General features: G+C 37.6%; 3 protein-coding genes and 4 pseudogenes across 4 annotated transcripts; all 7 read left to right on the top strand.

The window, feature by feature from the left end:
- Positions 1–195: 195 nt before the first annotated feature.
- LOC104779931 (ribonucleoside-diphosphate reductase small chain C) lies at positions 196–1773 on the top strand. The gene has a single exon (XM_010504364.3). The coding sequence runs from the start codon at positions 554–556 to the stop codon at positions 1679–1681; it is 1128 nt and encodes a 375-aa protein (XP_010502666.2). The 5' UTR covers positions 196–553; the 3' UTR covers positions 1682–1773.
- A 265-nt stretch (positions 1774–2038) lies between these two features.
- On the top strand, positions 2039–3837 carry LOC104783589 (uncharacterized). Its single transcript, XM_087509948.1, has 7 exons — positions 2039–2189; positions 2298–2338; positions 2769–2826; positions 2917–3010; positions 3117–3201; positions 3285–3350; positions 3609–3837. Exons 1-7 carry the CDS (start codon positions 2099–2101, stop codon positions 3720–3722), a joined length of 549 nt encoding a protein of 182 aa, XP_087366074.1. The 5' UTR covers positions 2039–2098; the 3' UTR covers positions 3723–3837.
- A 150-nt stretch (positions 3838–3987) lies between these two features.
- Positions 3988–5518, top strand: LOC104779930 (MATH domain and coiled-coil domain-containing protein At3g27040-like; annotated as a pseudogene). Its single transcript, XR_015596586.1, has 4 exons — positions 3988–4242; positions 4322–4500; positions 4649–4856; positions 4971–5518. The product of XR_015596586.1 is annotated as an MATH domain and coiled-coil domain-containing protein At3g27040-like (transcript).
- An 889-nt stretch (positions 5519–6407) lies between these two features.
- Positions 6408–7369, top strand: LOC104783587 (MATH domain and coiled-coil domain-containing protein At3g27040-like; annotated as a pseudogene).
- Positions 7370–8445: 1076 nt separating this feature from the next.
- On the top strand, positions 8446–9549 carry LOC104783586 (MATH domain and coiled-coil domain-containing protein At3g27040-like; annotated as a pseudogene).
- Positions 9550–10606: 1057 nt separating this feature from the next.
- On the top strand, positions 10607–12306 carry LOC104783585 (MATH domain and coiled-coil domain-containing protein At3g27040-like; annotated as a pseudogene).
- Positions 12307–12986: 680 nt separating this feature from the next.
- On the top strand, positions 12987–13448 carry LOC104779929 (uncharacterized). Its single transcript, XM_010504362.3, has one exon. It carries the CDS (start codon positions 13085–13087, stop codon positions 13292–13294), a length of 210 nt encoding a protein of 69 aa, XP_010502664.1. The 5' UTR covers positions 12987–13084; the 3' UTR covers positions 13295–13448.
- Positions 13449–16326: the final 2878 nt, after the last annotated feature.

Here is a 16326-nt window from a genome sequence, read left to right as displayed (position 1 = left end):
TTTTATGCATGAAATATGTGGACCAAATCACTATATTTTTCTTCTAATGTATTTTGTTTTATTTTATTTATTTATTTTTGTAATGGATTCCAGGATATTTGGTTCACTGTCGGTTTAGTTGAATCAATTTGGGTTCAGTCTGATTTTTTGGTTTATCCGGTATTAGAATTTCTCCGTCTAATAAAATTATAAAACTTGGTTCGATTTCGGTTTAATAAATTTCCATTTCAAATGCCCCAAACCCGATTGCAGTCTATTGGACTCTTCAACGGGCCTTAAACCCTCTAAGCAAATTACCACACAAAGGCACGTGTACCTCACAGTAAAAACACACGACAACCACATAAACAATCGCGTCCGCCACCAAGAGTTACGAGTTTCCAACGAATCTTTTACCCGGTGAAATATATCGAAAATGTTGCCGCCAAACTTTATCTCTTCCCTCTCCCTCCCCTCACTCAAGGCCAAAATTTCAGTGTAAATTCCCAATAATACCCTTCACCTTCCTCAACAAGCTCCTTCCAAAAATTAGATTCCCGAACAAGCTTTTTTCATGACGAAACAACACAAAAATTTTCAAACGTTTTCAATTTTTCCCTCCTCTCTAAAATTTTCCCTCTCCTCTTCTAAAACCTATCTCTTTCAATCACACATCTCATCCCTTCAATCAAAAGATCAAAAGATGCCTTCGATGCAAGAAGAGCCGCTTCTAACACCAACCCCAGACAGATTCTGTATGTTCCCAATCCACTACCCACAGATCTGGGAGATGTACAAGAAAGCCGAAGCATCCTTCTGGACCGCCGAAGAAGTAGATCTATCTCAAGACAACCGCGACTGGGAGAACAGCCTCAACGACGGCGAACGCCACTTCATCAAACACGTCCTCGCCTTCTTTGCCGCGTCAGACGGAATCGTGCTAGAGAATCTCGCCTCACGTTTCATGTCCGATGTCCAAGTCTCGGAGGCGCGTGCCTTCTACGGATTCCAGATCGCGATTGAGAACATCCACTCCGAGATGTACAGTCTCCTCCTCGATACTTACATCAAAGACAACAAAGAGAGAGACCATCTCTTCCGCGCGATTGAAACCATCCCTTGCGTCGCGAAGAAAGCTCAGTGGGCGATGAAATGGATCGAAGGATCTCAGACCTTCGCTGAACGAATCATAGCTTTCGCTTGCGTCGAAGGTATCTTCTTCTCCGGAAGCTTCTGCTCAATCTTCTGGCTTAAGAAACGAGGACTCATGCCTGGCCTTACTTTCTCAAACGAACTGATCTCGCGTGACGAAGGTCTACACTGCGACTTCGCGTGCCTTCTCTACACGCTCCTCAACACGAAGCTCAGCGAAGAGCGCGTGAAGTCTATCGTGTGCGACGCGGTGGAGATCGAGAGGGAGTTTGTGTGCGACGCGCTTCCGTGCGCGTTGGTTGGGATGAACCGTGATTTGATGAGTCAGTATATTGAGTTTGTAGCGGATAGGCTTTTGGGTGCGCTTGGCTACGGGAAGGTGTACGGTGTGAGTAACCCTTTTGATTGGATGGAACTTATCTCGCTTCAAGGGAAGACTAACTTCTTCGAGAAACGCGTTGGCGATTACCAAAAGGCTTCCGTTATGTCTAGCGTTAACGGCAACGGCGCGTTTGATAATCACGTCTTCTCTCTCGACGAGGATTTTTAAGCAGCTTTTTTTATTTTATTTAATATAATTATTATTACGGTTCTACCCTTGTAATATAATCACTTTTAATTTAATTAAAAAGTTACTTTTTTTCTACTCTATCCTTGTATAATTATCTTTTATTATCCTCTTTTTTAAATAAATATAGTTCCCTTTGATTCAGGGGTGAACTTAATTACATACAATTTTGTAATCGATTAATGTTCGCTTTTATTTAAGTCGAGAGGAAAGTTTTAAAATGCGACAAAAAGTATCAATGTTTCATGTAATGTCTGAGAAGCGAATTTTAAATAATTAAAGGGTATATTCGTCATTTGCTATATCTGTGGCATTCCCAACTTTTTGTTTTACAGCTATAAACATTGTTGTGTGTCCGAAGATGGTTTTTTTTTTTTTTTTTTTTTTTGTTGGTTGGAAATGGAGCCGTCGCTGCAAAGCTCTGGGATGTTAACGAAAGAGCAAATGGTGTATCTCTTTGATCGATTCGATTACTTGACATCGCAATCTGGTAAATTGTGTTTATCATTGTTGAAGATTCTTGAACCCATTTTATTGATTTCATTCATTCATTCGTTGCAACTTTTTTTTTTTTTTTTTTTTGCTTTATTGTTATAAGATGTGAAGAAACGAATCTCCGATGCTGTGGAGGATAAACAGGTGAGTAACGCTTGCTTTGTAATTGTTTGATTGTGTAATTTATATTTTGACTGATACTTTGCTCTGTAGTTTAAGGAGTGGTGTAGGTAGAGTAGAGTACTGTCATTTTCAAATTGGATGAGATTATATAATTCGGGGAACTTATCATATCTTTAAATTATAGTTTTGGTTTACTATCTCTATAGCTCATGTTAAATTCTGAGAATTCCAAGTCCTCCAATCTTAAATACATATGAATTTGTTAGAAAATGATGATCATTGAAGTGGGTAGTTTCATCTATTGATCGTTGAAGGCTTGAAGTTTTGAAGTGATTTTTTTTTTTTTCATCTGGAATCAAACTAATAGTATGGTTCTTGGTGTACCTTAGTGGTGTGCTGCTGATAGAATGTACTGATAGAAGTTTACATATATCATTTTGATACAATGCAGGAAGCTGTAGCGGTAACAACTGCAATTCAAGAGGAGATATTCTTGGAGATGGGAATTGGTAAAGTTTTTCTTTCTTTAGACGTTGTTGGGACTTTGTTTTGCACACCATTAGATGTGTCTAAATGAGTGGTTTTACTGTTAAAAACAGACCCGGGATTTGGTATTGGGTGCTTGGGAAAGCTGAACTCTGCATATGAAAATGATAAAAAGTTGATGATTGGTTTCTACAAGTTCCTCGCTAGGTATGCTCGCTCTCTCCTCTACCAGATTGTTACCATCTTACGAGATTTAGTATTTATGAGGGTTTACTATATGTGTATGAGTGGCTAATTTCACAGTTTTTAATAGGGAGGAGATGGCATGTGAAGAAGCTGAGCTCGGACCAGATGGATTTGAACAGAAAATGATAGCACAACAACTGTTACAAGAACAGGTGATGTCAGCTTTGGTTATTACAAGAAATGGATCCATTAATTGAAGTTCAATGACTAAATATTTTAATCTTCTTATTTGCAGCAACTAGAGATGCTTAAGTATATACGTAAATTTCCTCTAGATGACCAATCTGCTATCCTTCAAAAGGTAAAAAAAGTACTGTTTTTTCCCCCCTTTTCAAAATCATATAGATCATTTCCATTAACACGAAACGAACGAACAATTATAGCTTTTGGTGGTTGGGAAATTGTCTGAGTCTAGTGCGGACTGATTCATATGAAAGTAGTAAATTGTAGAAAACAGAGCAAACAGTCCTAGATTGACCTACTGAAATGTCTAATATTTTAGTACATTGGTTCATTAAATCTTTTGTTGTTAACATTGGTTGGTTCTTGAATCAAACAGCTTCAAAAGCAACTAGAAAGTGCGGATTTTGAGCCTGAGGCGTCACTTTTGTCACGAGAGAATATAGAGGAAGCAGGGAGAAGAAGAGTGTCACCTGTATTTGGCAGCAGATAGCTTTTCAGTTCTCACAAGTTTCTTCAAATTCTATACTCAAGTCTCTCTTGTCTCATGCCATCTCCATATACTCTTTTTTAACGTTAATTTTTAAAAAGAAGGAAGTTGCATTAAATTCTTCTTTGTACTGTCAACTTGCATTTTCCCGTATAGTTGCCAGGCATGCGAAATCATTATTCTCTTTACATTGGTAGGCAAAATATCATCTCTCTTTAACTCTATGAGGTTTAACTCTATGAGGTTTAACTTTATGAGGAGTCGAAACGATTCGCATTCCTAAAAAAGCTATACACTTTTTAGTCTTTAAAAAGCTGTTGCTGCACTTGTGTGAGTTCATCGTACTGGTCTCCGAGGGTTCAAACTTATCGTTAAACTTGTGTCTTTAGTAGTAATCATCTTCATCAAGATCAATGGGGAATGAAACTGATAAGAAGTTCACTTGGGTGAATAAGAATTTCGACTCTTTGGTTGAAGATAGTGAAATTTATTCTGATATATTCGTGGCTGGTCACTGCAAATGGTAAGAATATATAACTTGTATTCGACATTCGTGTGTTTTCGCAGCAAATGAGACAACGTTCTATGGTTTTTGCTCGCAGGCGTCTAATGGCCTATGCCGCCTATACCAAGGGGTCTCATAAGTATAGTTGTGGTAAACATCTATCTCTGTTTTTATGTGTTCCTGATTCTGAATCTTTACCTTCCGGATGGAGAAGACACGCTAAAATTTCCTTTAAAGTGGCAAATCAAATTCCTGGAGAACTCTCCCATATGCGAGGTGATTACTTACTCCCAGTCATATTGTATGAATTGATATATGTATCATGTTGTAGTATAACTCAAGTCATGCCTTCTATAGAAATGTAAATGGTGATGAGATAAGAGTTTTTTTTTTTTTTTTTTTCTTTCTTTGTCTGTTCTTTCAGAAGCAGAATACTGGTTTGATCAAAAGAACACAACCTTGGGTTTTAAATCCATGATTGGAATTTTGGAGGTTCAGGGTAATGGGATTATGGTAAACGGAGAAGTCAAGATTGTTGCAGAAGTAGATGTTCTTGAATTTATTGGTGAAGTAGATGTTCCAGAGGAAACAGAAGGCATTGATGATATGGGTTTCAAGTTCCTGCTTCACAAGTAAGATAACATACTTCTAAATACATAGAAAACAAATTGTAACAGTTGCTCACTAAAGTTTATTTGCTTGATATAGTCTTTACTTGATCTGTCCATTTTTGTTTTTAATTGCAGGTAGAATCTGTGAACAGTCTCTTTGTAAAGATCCCAGGCTTTGCATCAAAACTCTCTCCTAAGAACCCACATTTGCAGAAAACATACTTGAATGTTGTACTAAATCTGACTGAGATTTTGTACAAGTCCCCAGGGAACTCTCCACTGGTGATCTGGCCGAAGCATATTCTGCACTACGATTTGTGACAAATGCAGGGTTTAAGTTGGATTGGTTAGAGACGAAACTGAAAAAGATTGGTGAGACTCGTCTACAAGAAATTGAGCAAGAGATGAAGGAGTTGAAGGTGAAGTGTGCATACATGGATGCTCTGCTTGAGTTCTTACGATGATGTTGCTTGATGACTAAGGAAGTGAAGACTTTGGATCTACATAATGGGTGTTTTGGTCGGTTGTTTGTGTTTTCGTCTTAGTTTTGAAACAGAGTCCTTTTAAACTTTGTGGAACAATCAAGGGGGCTTGTTTTCTGGTTGTGGATTTGCTGTATGTTTTATATACTACTGCACTTTGTTTCTTGATGCATAAGTAATCAAAAATGTCTTGGTTTCATATTTCTGAACTATGACAGTTGCCACACAAAGGTAGGCAAACTAATAAAAATGACGCTAAATGAATTTTCAATTATAGAAATTATCGTTTGCTAAACATGAAATATAAACAGAAGCGGAACTTGGTGGCCTTCCTCCTCCTAAAATTCGTGCACATTCATTTTGGAATATACCTTGGTTTCATTCTTCATCCTAGCTTCAAAAGCTTCAGAATGACCTACTGAAGTGTCTACGATCTTGGTCTAATAAACATTGAATCTTTTGTTGTTTCCATTGGTTCATTGAATCAAACAGCTTCAAAAGCAACTACAAAGTACAGATTTTTAGCCTGAGGCGTCACTTTTGTCAAGAGAGGAAATAGAGCAAGCAGGAAGAAGAAGAGTTTCATCTGTTTTTGGAAGCAGATAGATAGTTTCTAAGCTTGCACAAGTTACTTCAATTTCTATACTAAAAAGTCTCTCTTGTCATCTCCATTTTAAACGTAAATGTTAAAAAAAAAAAAAAATGAAGTTGCATTAAATTCTTCTTTATACTTTCAACTGGAGTTTCCCGAATAAGTTATTATTTATTAAAAAATATATTGGGAAAGTCAAATTTTCGTCTTGCAAATTTGCAATAACTATTTTTTCCTCGTGAAGAATGTCCTATCAACCCTATATGGCTTTAATGAGGGAGTCGAAACGATTCGCATTCCTCTCGTTTACACCCACTTGCTTGCCTTTAAAAGCTGTTGCTGCACTTACGTATGAGTTCATCGTCAGTGTCTCTGCGGGTTGAGAATTATATCTTTAATTCTATAATAATGTTGATGGAAGAGTCTTTATTTTGATTTTGTTGATTAATTTGTTAAACCTGTGTGTTTAGGACTTAGGAGTCATCTTCGTCAAGATCAATGGGGAATCAAGCTGATAAGAAGTTCACTTGGGTGATTAAGAAATTCTCCTCTTTTGCATATCGTAGTGAAATTTATTCTGATATATTCGTGGCGGGTGGCTGCAAATGGTAAGAACATTTCTTGTTTGCTAGTGATACATATACAGCATATTCGTGTTCGTCCGCTGCAAATGACACACATTATTTGTTTTCTATGGTTTTTTTGCTTGTAGGCGTCTACTCGCCTTTCCCAAGGGAAATAATAGTGACTTTATGTGTAGTTACTTCTCTCTATATCTATTTGTTCCTAATTCTGAGTCTTTGCCTTCCGGATGGAGTAGACACGCTAAATTTTCATTTACTATGGTAAATCAAATTCCTGAAGGACTCTCCCAACTGCGAGGTGATTGTTTCTACTCTCCCAACCTATATATGTTGGAGTATATATATTTACTATGGAAATGGAAATGATGATAATGTCAAATTTGTTTACAGAAGCAGAATACTGGTTTGATCAAGAGAACACAATCATGGGTTTTCAGTACATGTTTCGCCTTGCGGAGTTTAAAGGCAGCGATAAAGGTCTTCTGGTAAATGGAGAAGTCAAAATTGTCGCAGAAGTAGATGTTCTTGAAGTTATTGGTACACTAGATGTACCACCAGAGAAACCAAAAAGCATTGATATCAATGGGTTTCAAGTCCCTTCTTCACAGGTAAGAAATGGTATTGATGCATTTTATTCATAATATGGTTTCTATGTTAAATGTCCATTTTTCTTACTTGCAGGTAGAATCTGTGTACAGTCTGGTGAACGCATATTCTACACTGCGATTCGTGAGAAAAGCAAGGATTAATTATGATTGGTTGGAGAAGAAACTGAAAGAGACTGGTAAGACTCGGCTGCAAGAAATTGAGCAAGAGTTGAAGGACTTGAGGGTGAAGTGTGCAGACATGGAGGCTCTGCTTGAATTCTTACGATGAAAATTGTTTGATGACTAGAGGAGTTAAAAGAGTGAGGTCTAACTTGTCTTTTGGTGTGTTTGTTTGATTTATCTTAGTTTTGAAACAGAGTCCTTTTAACACTTGGGTAGATTCAAGAAGTCTTGTTTTGTTGTTGACGTTTTGCTATGTTTCTTATATTGAACTTTATTTCTTTATGGAAAAGTAATCAGAATTGTCTTGGTTTCTTTAGTCTAAACTATGACAGTTACAAAGATCAAACTAGTTCATTTTCAACTACAAAGATGCTAAAGGAATTCTCAAATATAGAAAATATTGTTTATAGTCAAACTTATTCTCAATTATAAGATCAATAGGGAATGAACCTGATAATATGTTCTCTTGAGTCTTGACCTCCATTTTCATTTACCCAGACTCCAGAATCTTACGTGCTCAAACCAATTAAACGCATCGCCACTGAATGAATCACTAGCAATTTCGTGGATTACACCTGGAAGGAATACAATGAGTCATATACCCTGCACTGAGCTGTTTCTTCTATTGCTTCTTTAAATCAAACAGCTTCAAAAGCAACTAGAAAGTGCGGATTTTTAGCCTGTGGCATCACTTATGTCACGAGAGGATATAGAGGAAGCAGGAAGAATAAGAGTTTCATCTGTTTTTGGAAGCAAATAGCTTCTCAGTCCTCACAAGCTACTTCAATTTCTATACTCAAGTCTCATATACTTTATTAAAAAGAACTTGAACATAACAATTAATCTATCACATCTGTCATCACTTGTTCTCGGAAATGTCTTTATTCCACTGTTTGAAAAATACTTGGGAAATGTAAATTTTCGTCTTAAGTATAGACGATTCGCATTCTTCTCGTCTACACACACTTGCTTGCCTTTAAAATCTGTTGCTGGACTTTGGTGTGAGATCATCTCTCAGTGTCTCTGAGAGGGTTCAAAAGTACTCTATCGTTCTTTTCTTTTGTTTTCTTGACTGTATGAAATAAAGATGCAGATTCATATAGTCTAGTCTTATATTTTGGTTTTGTTTCTTGATATGGTTGCTTAACTTGTTCGAGTTACAAACTTGTGTGTTTAGGATCAATGGGAAATGAAGCTGATAAGAAGTTCACTTGGGTGATTAAGGATTTCTCCTCTTTTGGTCGTGGTAGTGAAATTTATTCTGATAGATTCGAGGCTGCAAATGGTAAGAATATAACTTGTCTGCAATCTTCAACTTGCAAGTGATATATATATTCGTGGTTTGTTCGCTGCAAATGAAATGATACAACATATTTATTGCTTTCTATGGTTTTTACTCGCAGGCGTCTAATCGCCTATCCCAAGGGAACTGATAAGTATGGTTATGGACCTTATGGTGGTTACCTATCTCTGTTTATATGTGCTCCTGATTTTGAATCTCTGCCTTCCGGATGGAGAAGACACGCTAAAATATCTTTTAGAGTTGTAAATCAAATACCGGGAGAACTCTCCCATCTGCAAGGTAATTGTTACTCCCATAGTCCTACTCTTGTTGAATGTTTTGATATATCTTGAGTTGTCTTTGTTTTCATTTATTTCAGAAGCAGAATACTTGTTTGATCAAAATAATACAACCTGGGGTTTTAAATCCATGATACACGTTACCGAGTTTGATCCTAGTCATTATGGCTTTCTGGTAAACGGACAAGTCAAGATTGTTGCAGAAGTAATTGTTCTTGAAGTTATTGGTAAACTGGATGTATCAGATGAAACTAAGGGAGTTCCTGCTTCACAGGTAAGAACAATACTCCTAAATATATAGAACAAATTGTAAGAGTTTCTCACTAAAGTTCATTTGCTTGATATGGTATTTTACTTGAGATGTTCATTGTTTTTAACTTTTAGGTAGAATCTGTGAACAGTCTTTTTGAAAAGTACCCAGGCTTTGCATCAAAACTATGTCCCCAAAACCCACATCTGAGGGAAACATACGTGAACGTCGTACTCAGTCTGACTGAGATTCTGTGCAAGTCTCCCACGGAACTCTCCAATGGTGATCTGGCCGAGGCATATTCTGCACTAAGATTGTGACAAAAGCAGGGTATAAGTTGGAGAAGAAACTGAAAGAGAACTGGTGAGACTCGGCTGCAAGATATTGAGCAAGAGTTAAAGGACTTAAAGATCAAGTGTGCAGACATGGATGCTCTGCTTGAATTCTTACGATGAAAATTGTTTGATGACTAGACATGGATGATCAGTTGGTTTTTTGTAATGTATGTTTGAATAATCTTAGTTTTGAAACAGAGTCCTTTTAAACTTGGTGGAGCATCAAGAGGACTTGTTTTGTGTGAGATGAGGCTTTGCTATGTTTTATATACTATTGCTCTATGTTTCTTGATGGAAAAGTAATAAGAAATGTCTTAGTTTCTTGTGCCTGAACTGTCAAATTTTAGCTCACAAAGATAGTCAAACTAATTTAACTACAATGATGTTAAATGAGTTTTCAACTACTGAAAATATTGTTTACTAGATTAATCGTGCAAAGAAATGGGGAAAGCCAAAAAAATTGCCACAACTCTGTTTTAAAGCCAGGCTCTGGTTTAAAGCAGCATATAGGATAGTGTAAAAAAGATTCTTTCAAGCCTTGTCTGTCTACTAGAGAAACTTTGCTAATGATTCGAAAATAAAACAGACACCAAGTAGGATCCAAAGATACTGGATAATGTATATAAGAGTTACAGTAAGCTTAAAAGATAAATTAAGTTAAGATTGATTGTATGCCTAACCATGCCCAATACTTATTTTTTCTTCTATTATATAACTTATGGAACTAAGAATTCTTTGAGAAATTTGAAGAATGCATTAGGTCGAGCAGAGATTAGAAGAAACTCACACTATATGGGAAAGCTAATAAAACTGCAAATCTAATTTTGAACTCAAAAACAACAGAGTTGAACAGAAGAAAAAAGATGAAACAATGCATGAATGTTTTCATACATAAATTTTGACAGATAACAAAATATATCTAACTCAAATCACCAGGAGTGTTGATAACCATCACAGCGACAGTAATAACAGGAGGTCTTATACTCCTCAATAAGCTTATCATTTATAACATCATAGTAACGTACCAGCACTCCGCTAAGCGGAGTCCGCTTATAGGCTTTCCTTCACCTAAAACTTGTGTAGATTCAACCACTGAGTCTACAGAAAGAAATGGTTGTGCAGTGTCACCAGCCGGCGGCTCTAGTAAGAGAACAATTATATCTCTCGATTTCAAACAATGAAGAACCCTGTGCAAGTCCCAATACTGTTTTTCTTTGCTTTTGCCACAACCATAATATTATTACGCCATATTACTGATGCAAACGAGAGAATCTGGCGAGTCATTCTCCTCACACACAAACCATCACCCGGTAATTCAGCTACAGATCATAAAACAGAGATCTCTAAATTACTTACAGACACAGTATGTAACATAAAGTAGAAGAAACGAAAAGAGTGTTAGAGGAGGAATTCACACCGTCTGAATCGTAATAATAAAAACCAAAATTAGGGTTATAGAAAAAATAGAAGATTTCCTGTTATCTTTTTCCTAATTCTCATTAGGGTTACTTAAACCATTGGGTGAATCCGTATATATATTTATATACAGTTGATCTCTTTGATATCAATAAAACATAAACATTGAGAGCAATCTATTGAGTTTAGGAGTCATCATCATCAAGATCTATGGGGAATTATCCTCTATCGATCCCCAAGGAGAAGATCCCCATGAGAAGGAGTTGTTCACTTGGGTGGTTAGAAAATTATCCTCTATCGATCCCAAAGGAGTTTATTCTGATACATTCGTGGCCGATCGTTGCAAATGGTAAACAACATAAATTTTATTTGTATTCGGTCACTGCAAGTGACACATGCATATATTGCTTTTTCTAATATGATTTTTTTTTGCTTGCAGGCATCTACTCGCGTATCCCATGGTTTGTGGTAGTTACGGTTATTATTTCTCTCTGTCTCTACTATGTATTCCTAATTCTGAATCGTTGCCTTCGGGATGGAGAAGAGACGCTAAATTTTCCTTTACTTTGGTAAATCAAGTTAGAGGACAACGCTTACATCATAAAGGTGTTTGTTTCTTTCTACTCTCTCACACTAGCTACTCTATGGTTATTTCTAGAAAATACATATTATATTGTTTTTTTCATGATATATATAGTGGGGGATTTAGCTGCTGTAAGATTTTATCTTAAGATCACTGATTCACTGTCAAGTTGTGTGTTTATGTATGTTCAATCGTTTGGAGTATAGCTCAAGTCATGTTTTTTCTCTAGTAATGATGATGATGAGAAGACATCTATTTTGTGGTTTTTTCTTTTCTTTTTCAGAAAGAGAATACTGGTTTGATCAAACGCACACATCACTGGATATTTCCAAGATTCACCTTCCCGATTATATGATACACGATGAAGTCAAGATTGTTGCAGAAGTAGATGTTTTCGAAGTTATTGGTGAAGTAGATGTGCCAGAGGAAACTAAGGGAAGCATTGATATCAATGGGTTTCAAGTTCCTGCTTCACAGGTAAGATTAAAATACTTCTTATATACATAGAAAACGAAGTATATACTTGATCTGTCCTTTTGTTTTTTGTTTTTTTTGTACTTGCAGGTAGAATATGTGAAAAGCCTTTTTAAAAAGCACCCAGGCTTTGTATCAAAACTCTGTCCCAAGAACCCACATCTGAGAAAAGCATATTTGAATGTTATACTAAGTCTGACTGAGACTCTGAGCAAGTCCCCTGATGAACTCTCCAATGGGGATCTGGTGGACGTATATTCTGCACTACGATTTGTGACAAACGCAGGGTTAAGTTGGATTGGTTGGAGAAGAAACTGAATAAGACTGGTGAGACTCGGCTGCAAGAAATCGAGCAAGAGTTGGAGGACTTGGAGGTGAAGCGTGCAGACATCTTACGATGGTAGTTAAGAGTTTGGATCTTGTTGGTGTTCTGGTCTCTGTTTTGATTTATCTTAGTTTTGGAAATAGAGTCTTAATTTGGGGAACATCAAGAGAACTTGTTTTGTTGTTTAGGTCTTTCTATGTTTCCTTATATTGTGCACTTTAGGTTTCTTGATGGAAAAGTAATCAGAAATGTCTTGGTTTCTTTAATTGAGAATTACTTTAGCATCTTTGTAGTTAAAATGAGTTTAGTTTGCATTGAACTTTAACTGTAACAGTTAAAATGAGTTTGCTTTGATAGTCAATGCAAATTAAACTCATTTAACTAGAAAGATGCTAAAGTAATTCTCAATTATAGTAAGCATTATATTGTTTAATAGTTTTCATAAAGGATTCAAAAATGTTTAGTAAAGTTAACCAATAAAAAATGGACCGACCACTTTGTATATTTTGTTTACTTTGATCCAAAGCCAATCCCATGTGAAATCACATTCCAATGAAATGTGAATCCTCACACAATTTGATGGATCGTAATCTCTCCTTTTCTTATAACCTTTAATCCTTCCATGTCACAAAAATTTGTCCTTTCCTCCCAAAGCACTCTTTCTTCCGACATTAACCAATGGATCACTCTATTCCCCTAAAGAAAAAGAAGAACCCTAACCTTCTATTCCCCACTACACATATTAATTTCCCCACATATATATAAATACACACACTCATGCATTTGTTGCATTGATCAAGTCCTCTTTTTCACACAACAGTTCAAACTTAAGAAAAGAGAGAAGTGGATAGCGAGAGATGCCTGATTGGGGACCGGTTTTTGTGGCGGTGACGCTTTTCGTGTTGCTAACTCCGGGACTGCTGATTCAAATTCCGGGGAGGGGACGAGTAGTTGAGTTTGGAACGTTTCAGACAAGTGGTCTTTCGGTTATTGTTCATACTCTTATTTACTTCACTATTGTTTGTATTCTCTTGCTTGCTCTCCAAATTCACATGTACATCGGCTGATATAAAATCACTTCTTCTTTTTCCTTTTATTCTTTTTGTTTTTATGTATTTAGATTTTTATTTCACTTGAATTGTGTGTGTACTTGAGTGTTTTGTTTGGTTCAAGAAACAAAGAGGTTTGATTAAATACTATATTAGTATACTTTTACAAGCAGATATCTTTCTCTATGTGCCTAAAGAAATGTGTAAAAGTAAAACATATAAACATTTGGTTCGATTATGTTTGGTACAAATTCAAATGATTCAATCGTGGATGTATGCATGTGAGTTCCATTAATCACAAGTTCAAGACTACTAGTTAATCGAAATAGTGTGTGTTTAATTAAAGATACGCGTAAACCGTAAACAACACCATTGTACGTACATGTGTTTAATCCGCTCCAGTAAAATTTGGTTCCATTGATTAGTAAAGTTTTGCTGGTTTTGAATTAGTTGCAAACATGCAATTATCAACTGTACGAAGTCCACATGAAAATTGAAAATTGAGATACATCGTAAGAATATATATGGTGATATATTAAAAAACTTAACTAAGAAGTAATTAGAAAGCTGATTTTATTTTATTAACTTTGTGGAGTGTGGAGTCAGTCGGTCCATCACCACAGCTAAAAAGAGCAAATATATTCCATTACTAATTTATTTTTTTAAACAATAATAATTAAATTAGTCAATAACGAAAGGTATAAGAACATCAAACTTTTTTGGTTTCACGGTGACTCTTTTTTTTTTTTTTTTTTTTTCCTTTAACAATAAAATTAAATCAATCTGTGTGTTAACAAAAAATTTCTTAATTATTTTTAAAACTATTGACAAAATTTGAAAAAAATACTTAATATATTCGAAAAAGGCGACGAAAAAGGCGATTAGCTTCCGTAACCCTAATCGCTGCCGTTTGTCGGCCTCACGCCGGTAAATGAGAATCATCCAATGGCTAAGAAGAAAAAGAAAGGCTCGAAAGGTTCAAGAGTGTTCAATGGTGCCTCTCGGTCGGTTCACTCGATTTCGGGTACCTCCCAATTTGCTCGTATCTCCGCGGTGGTAGGTCACTCCGTCAAATCCGGTAAGTCTGAGGTCCCCTCGTTGGAGGTAGGTTCTCCCAATGGCTCGGAGGAGCCAACGGCGGCTCCTTCCTTGCCTCCTCCAGTCGCTCAACTTCTAGATCCAGATCTAGGTCGAACGCCTGCATCGACTTCTGAGCTTTGCAAGAACACTCTCTCTCCGTCTGTGATCTCTTCACCGAAGTTAGCTGATTCCCCTCATGTTGCTGTTGAGGCTTCTGCTTCCGGCTTACCTCCTTCGGGGATTGTCTCTATTCCTACTAAGGCTGGTCCTCAAGTTGCTCCAAAGGGTCCGACTCCCTCCTCCATGGACAAGAAATGGAATAATCTCTTTGGTGTCTCCAACCAACTACAAGAATTTGGCTCTCCGACCCAACACATCACTGGCGTTCCATTTGTGCTTATCCTTGATGAAAACATAAAAGAGGCTAAGGAAGAGTTTAAAGACTTCATCTTTGCTCAATTTCATGGCAATCCCCCAAACATGGGCAGAATTATAGGAGTCGTGAATGCTCTCTGGGTACGCACTGGTCCTCGCATCTTCGTCCACAAAGTTGGCTATGGAGCTTTTCTCTTGCGAGTTTCTAATCCTTGGACAAGAGCTATCTTCTTGGGTCGTAATGTCTGGAACATTGCGGGATATCCCATGTTTGTCTCTCCGTGGTCTCCTGAGTTCACTCTGGAGTCCCCTCCCATTACTTCCGCGTCCATCATTGCAGAACTGCGCGGTGTTCCCTACCTCTTGTTTAACAAACAGAGTCTTAGTAAGTTAGCAACTGCTATAGGGAAACCTGTTGCGGTGGCTCCGGAAACTGAAAGGAAGGAAACCTTTGAGGTGGCAAAGGTTCTCGTTAAGGTTGATCTTACTAAAGATCTCCCCTCAAAGATCATTACTGGTTTCTCTAATGGAAGGGAAGTGGAGATTGAAGTCTCTTATTCGTGGCTTCCCCCACGATGCACAGAGTGTAAAGCGTATGGACACGACCTTTCCCACTGTCCCTCCAGGCCGGCACCCTCTCCCTCTTTGCGAAAGAGATCTCACTGGTCACGGAGTAGACCTCGGAGCCATCGACGCTCTAGGAAACGCTCTAGGCAAGGCAGATCTACTGACAGACGGGCTAAAGTTCCACCTCAGCTTGAATGGAAGGTCAAGAATGTGAGCAAGATTGATACTCAGTTGAATCAGGCTAAGGACTCGAGGGAGGACGAGCTAAAGGTTCTTCCTCGAACCAATGGTGAGGTTGGTGATCAGTTGGGATCTACTTCGGTGGAGTTTGTGGAGGAGGAATCCCCTGTATCTAGCAACACTGCTCAATCAACTGGTTCACCTGAGATCGTAGAGGTTAATGTGGTGGACACAGACATAACTGCAACTCCTATCACTGGCTCCCTGGCGACCACGCGGATAGAGGAGCAGCCGAGTGAGGATTCAGAAGCACCCTTCATCCTGGTTACGCGCAGGAGGAGTGGCCGTAAGGTCACACCGTCACATTAACTATCTATATATATGTTTTTTGTGTGGAATATTAGAGGTCTGAATAGTACCAGACGTCAAGACTTTACAAAGCAATGGATTACCCTCCATAAGCCACTTTTTGGAGCGTTCCTTGAAACGCATATTCGGCCAGTAAATGCAGGACGAGTTACAAGGGCACTCTCTGCTGGATGGAACTTTTTTGGAAATTTTGATCATTATGCTACTGCTAGAATAGTGGTGTGTTGGGATCCGTCGGTATCTATGGTAGTATATAAGGTATCTCCTCAGCTTATCATTTGCGGGTTCTTTATCCAGTCGATAAGTGTAAATATCACGGTATCTTTTGTGTACGGATTCAATGTTTTGGAGGCTCCAGTTCCGCTCTTGGAAGAATTGGTTTGGCTGAATACGAACACTCCAGTCAACAAAACACCTTGGTTAGTGGTGGGAGACTTCAATCAGATTTTGCGTTCCTCCCAGCATTCCGAACATCTCAC

Source organism: Camelina sativa, chromosome 4 (genome assembly GCF_030686135.1).
Source record: "Camelina sativa cultivar CO46 ecotype springtype chromosome 4, ASM3068613v1".
Lineage (NCBI taxonomy): Eukaryota > Viridiplantae > Streptophyta > Magnoliopsida > Brassicales > Brassicaceae > Camelina > Camelina sativa.
This window is presented reverse-complemented; position numbering and strand designations above follow the sequence as displayed.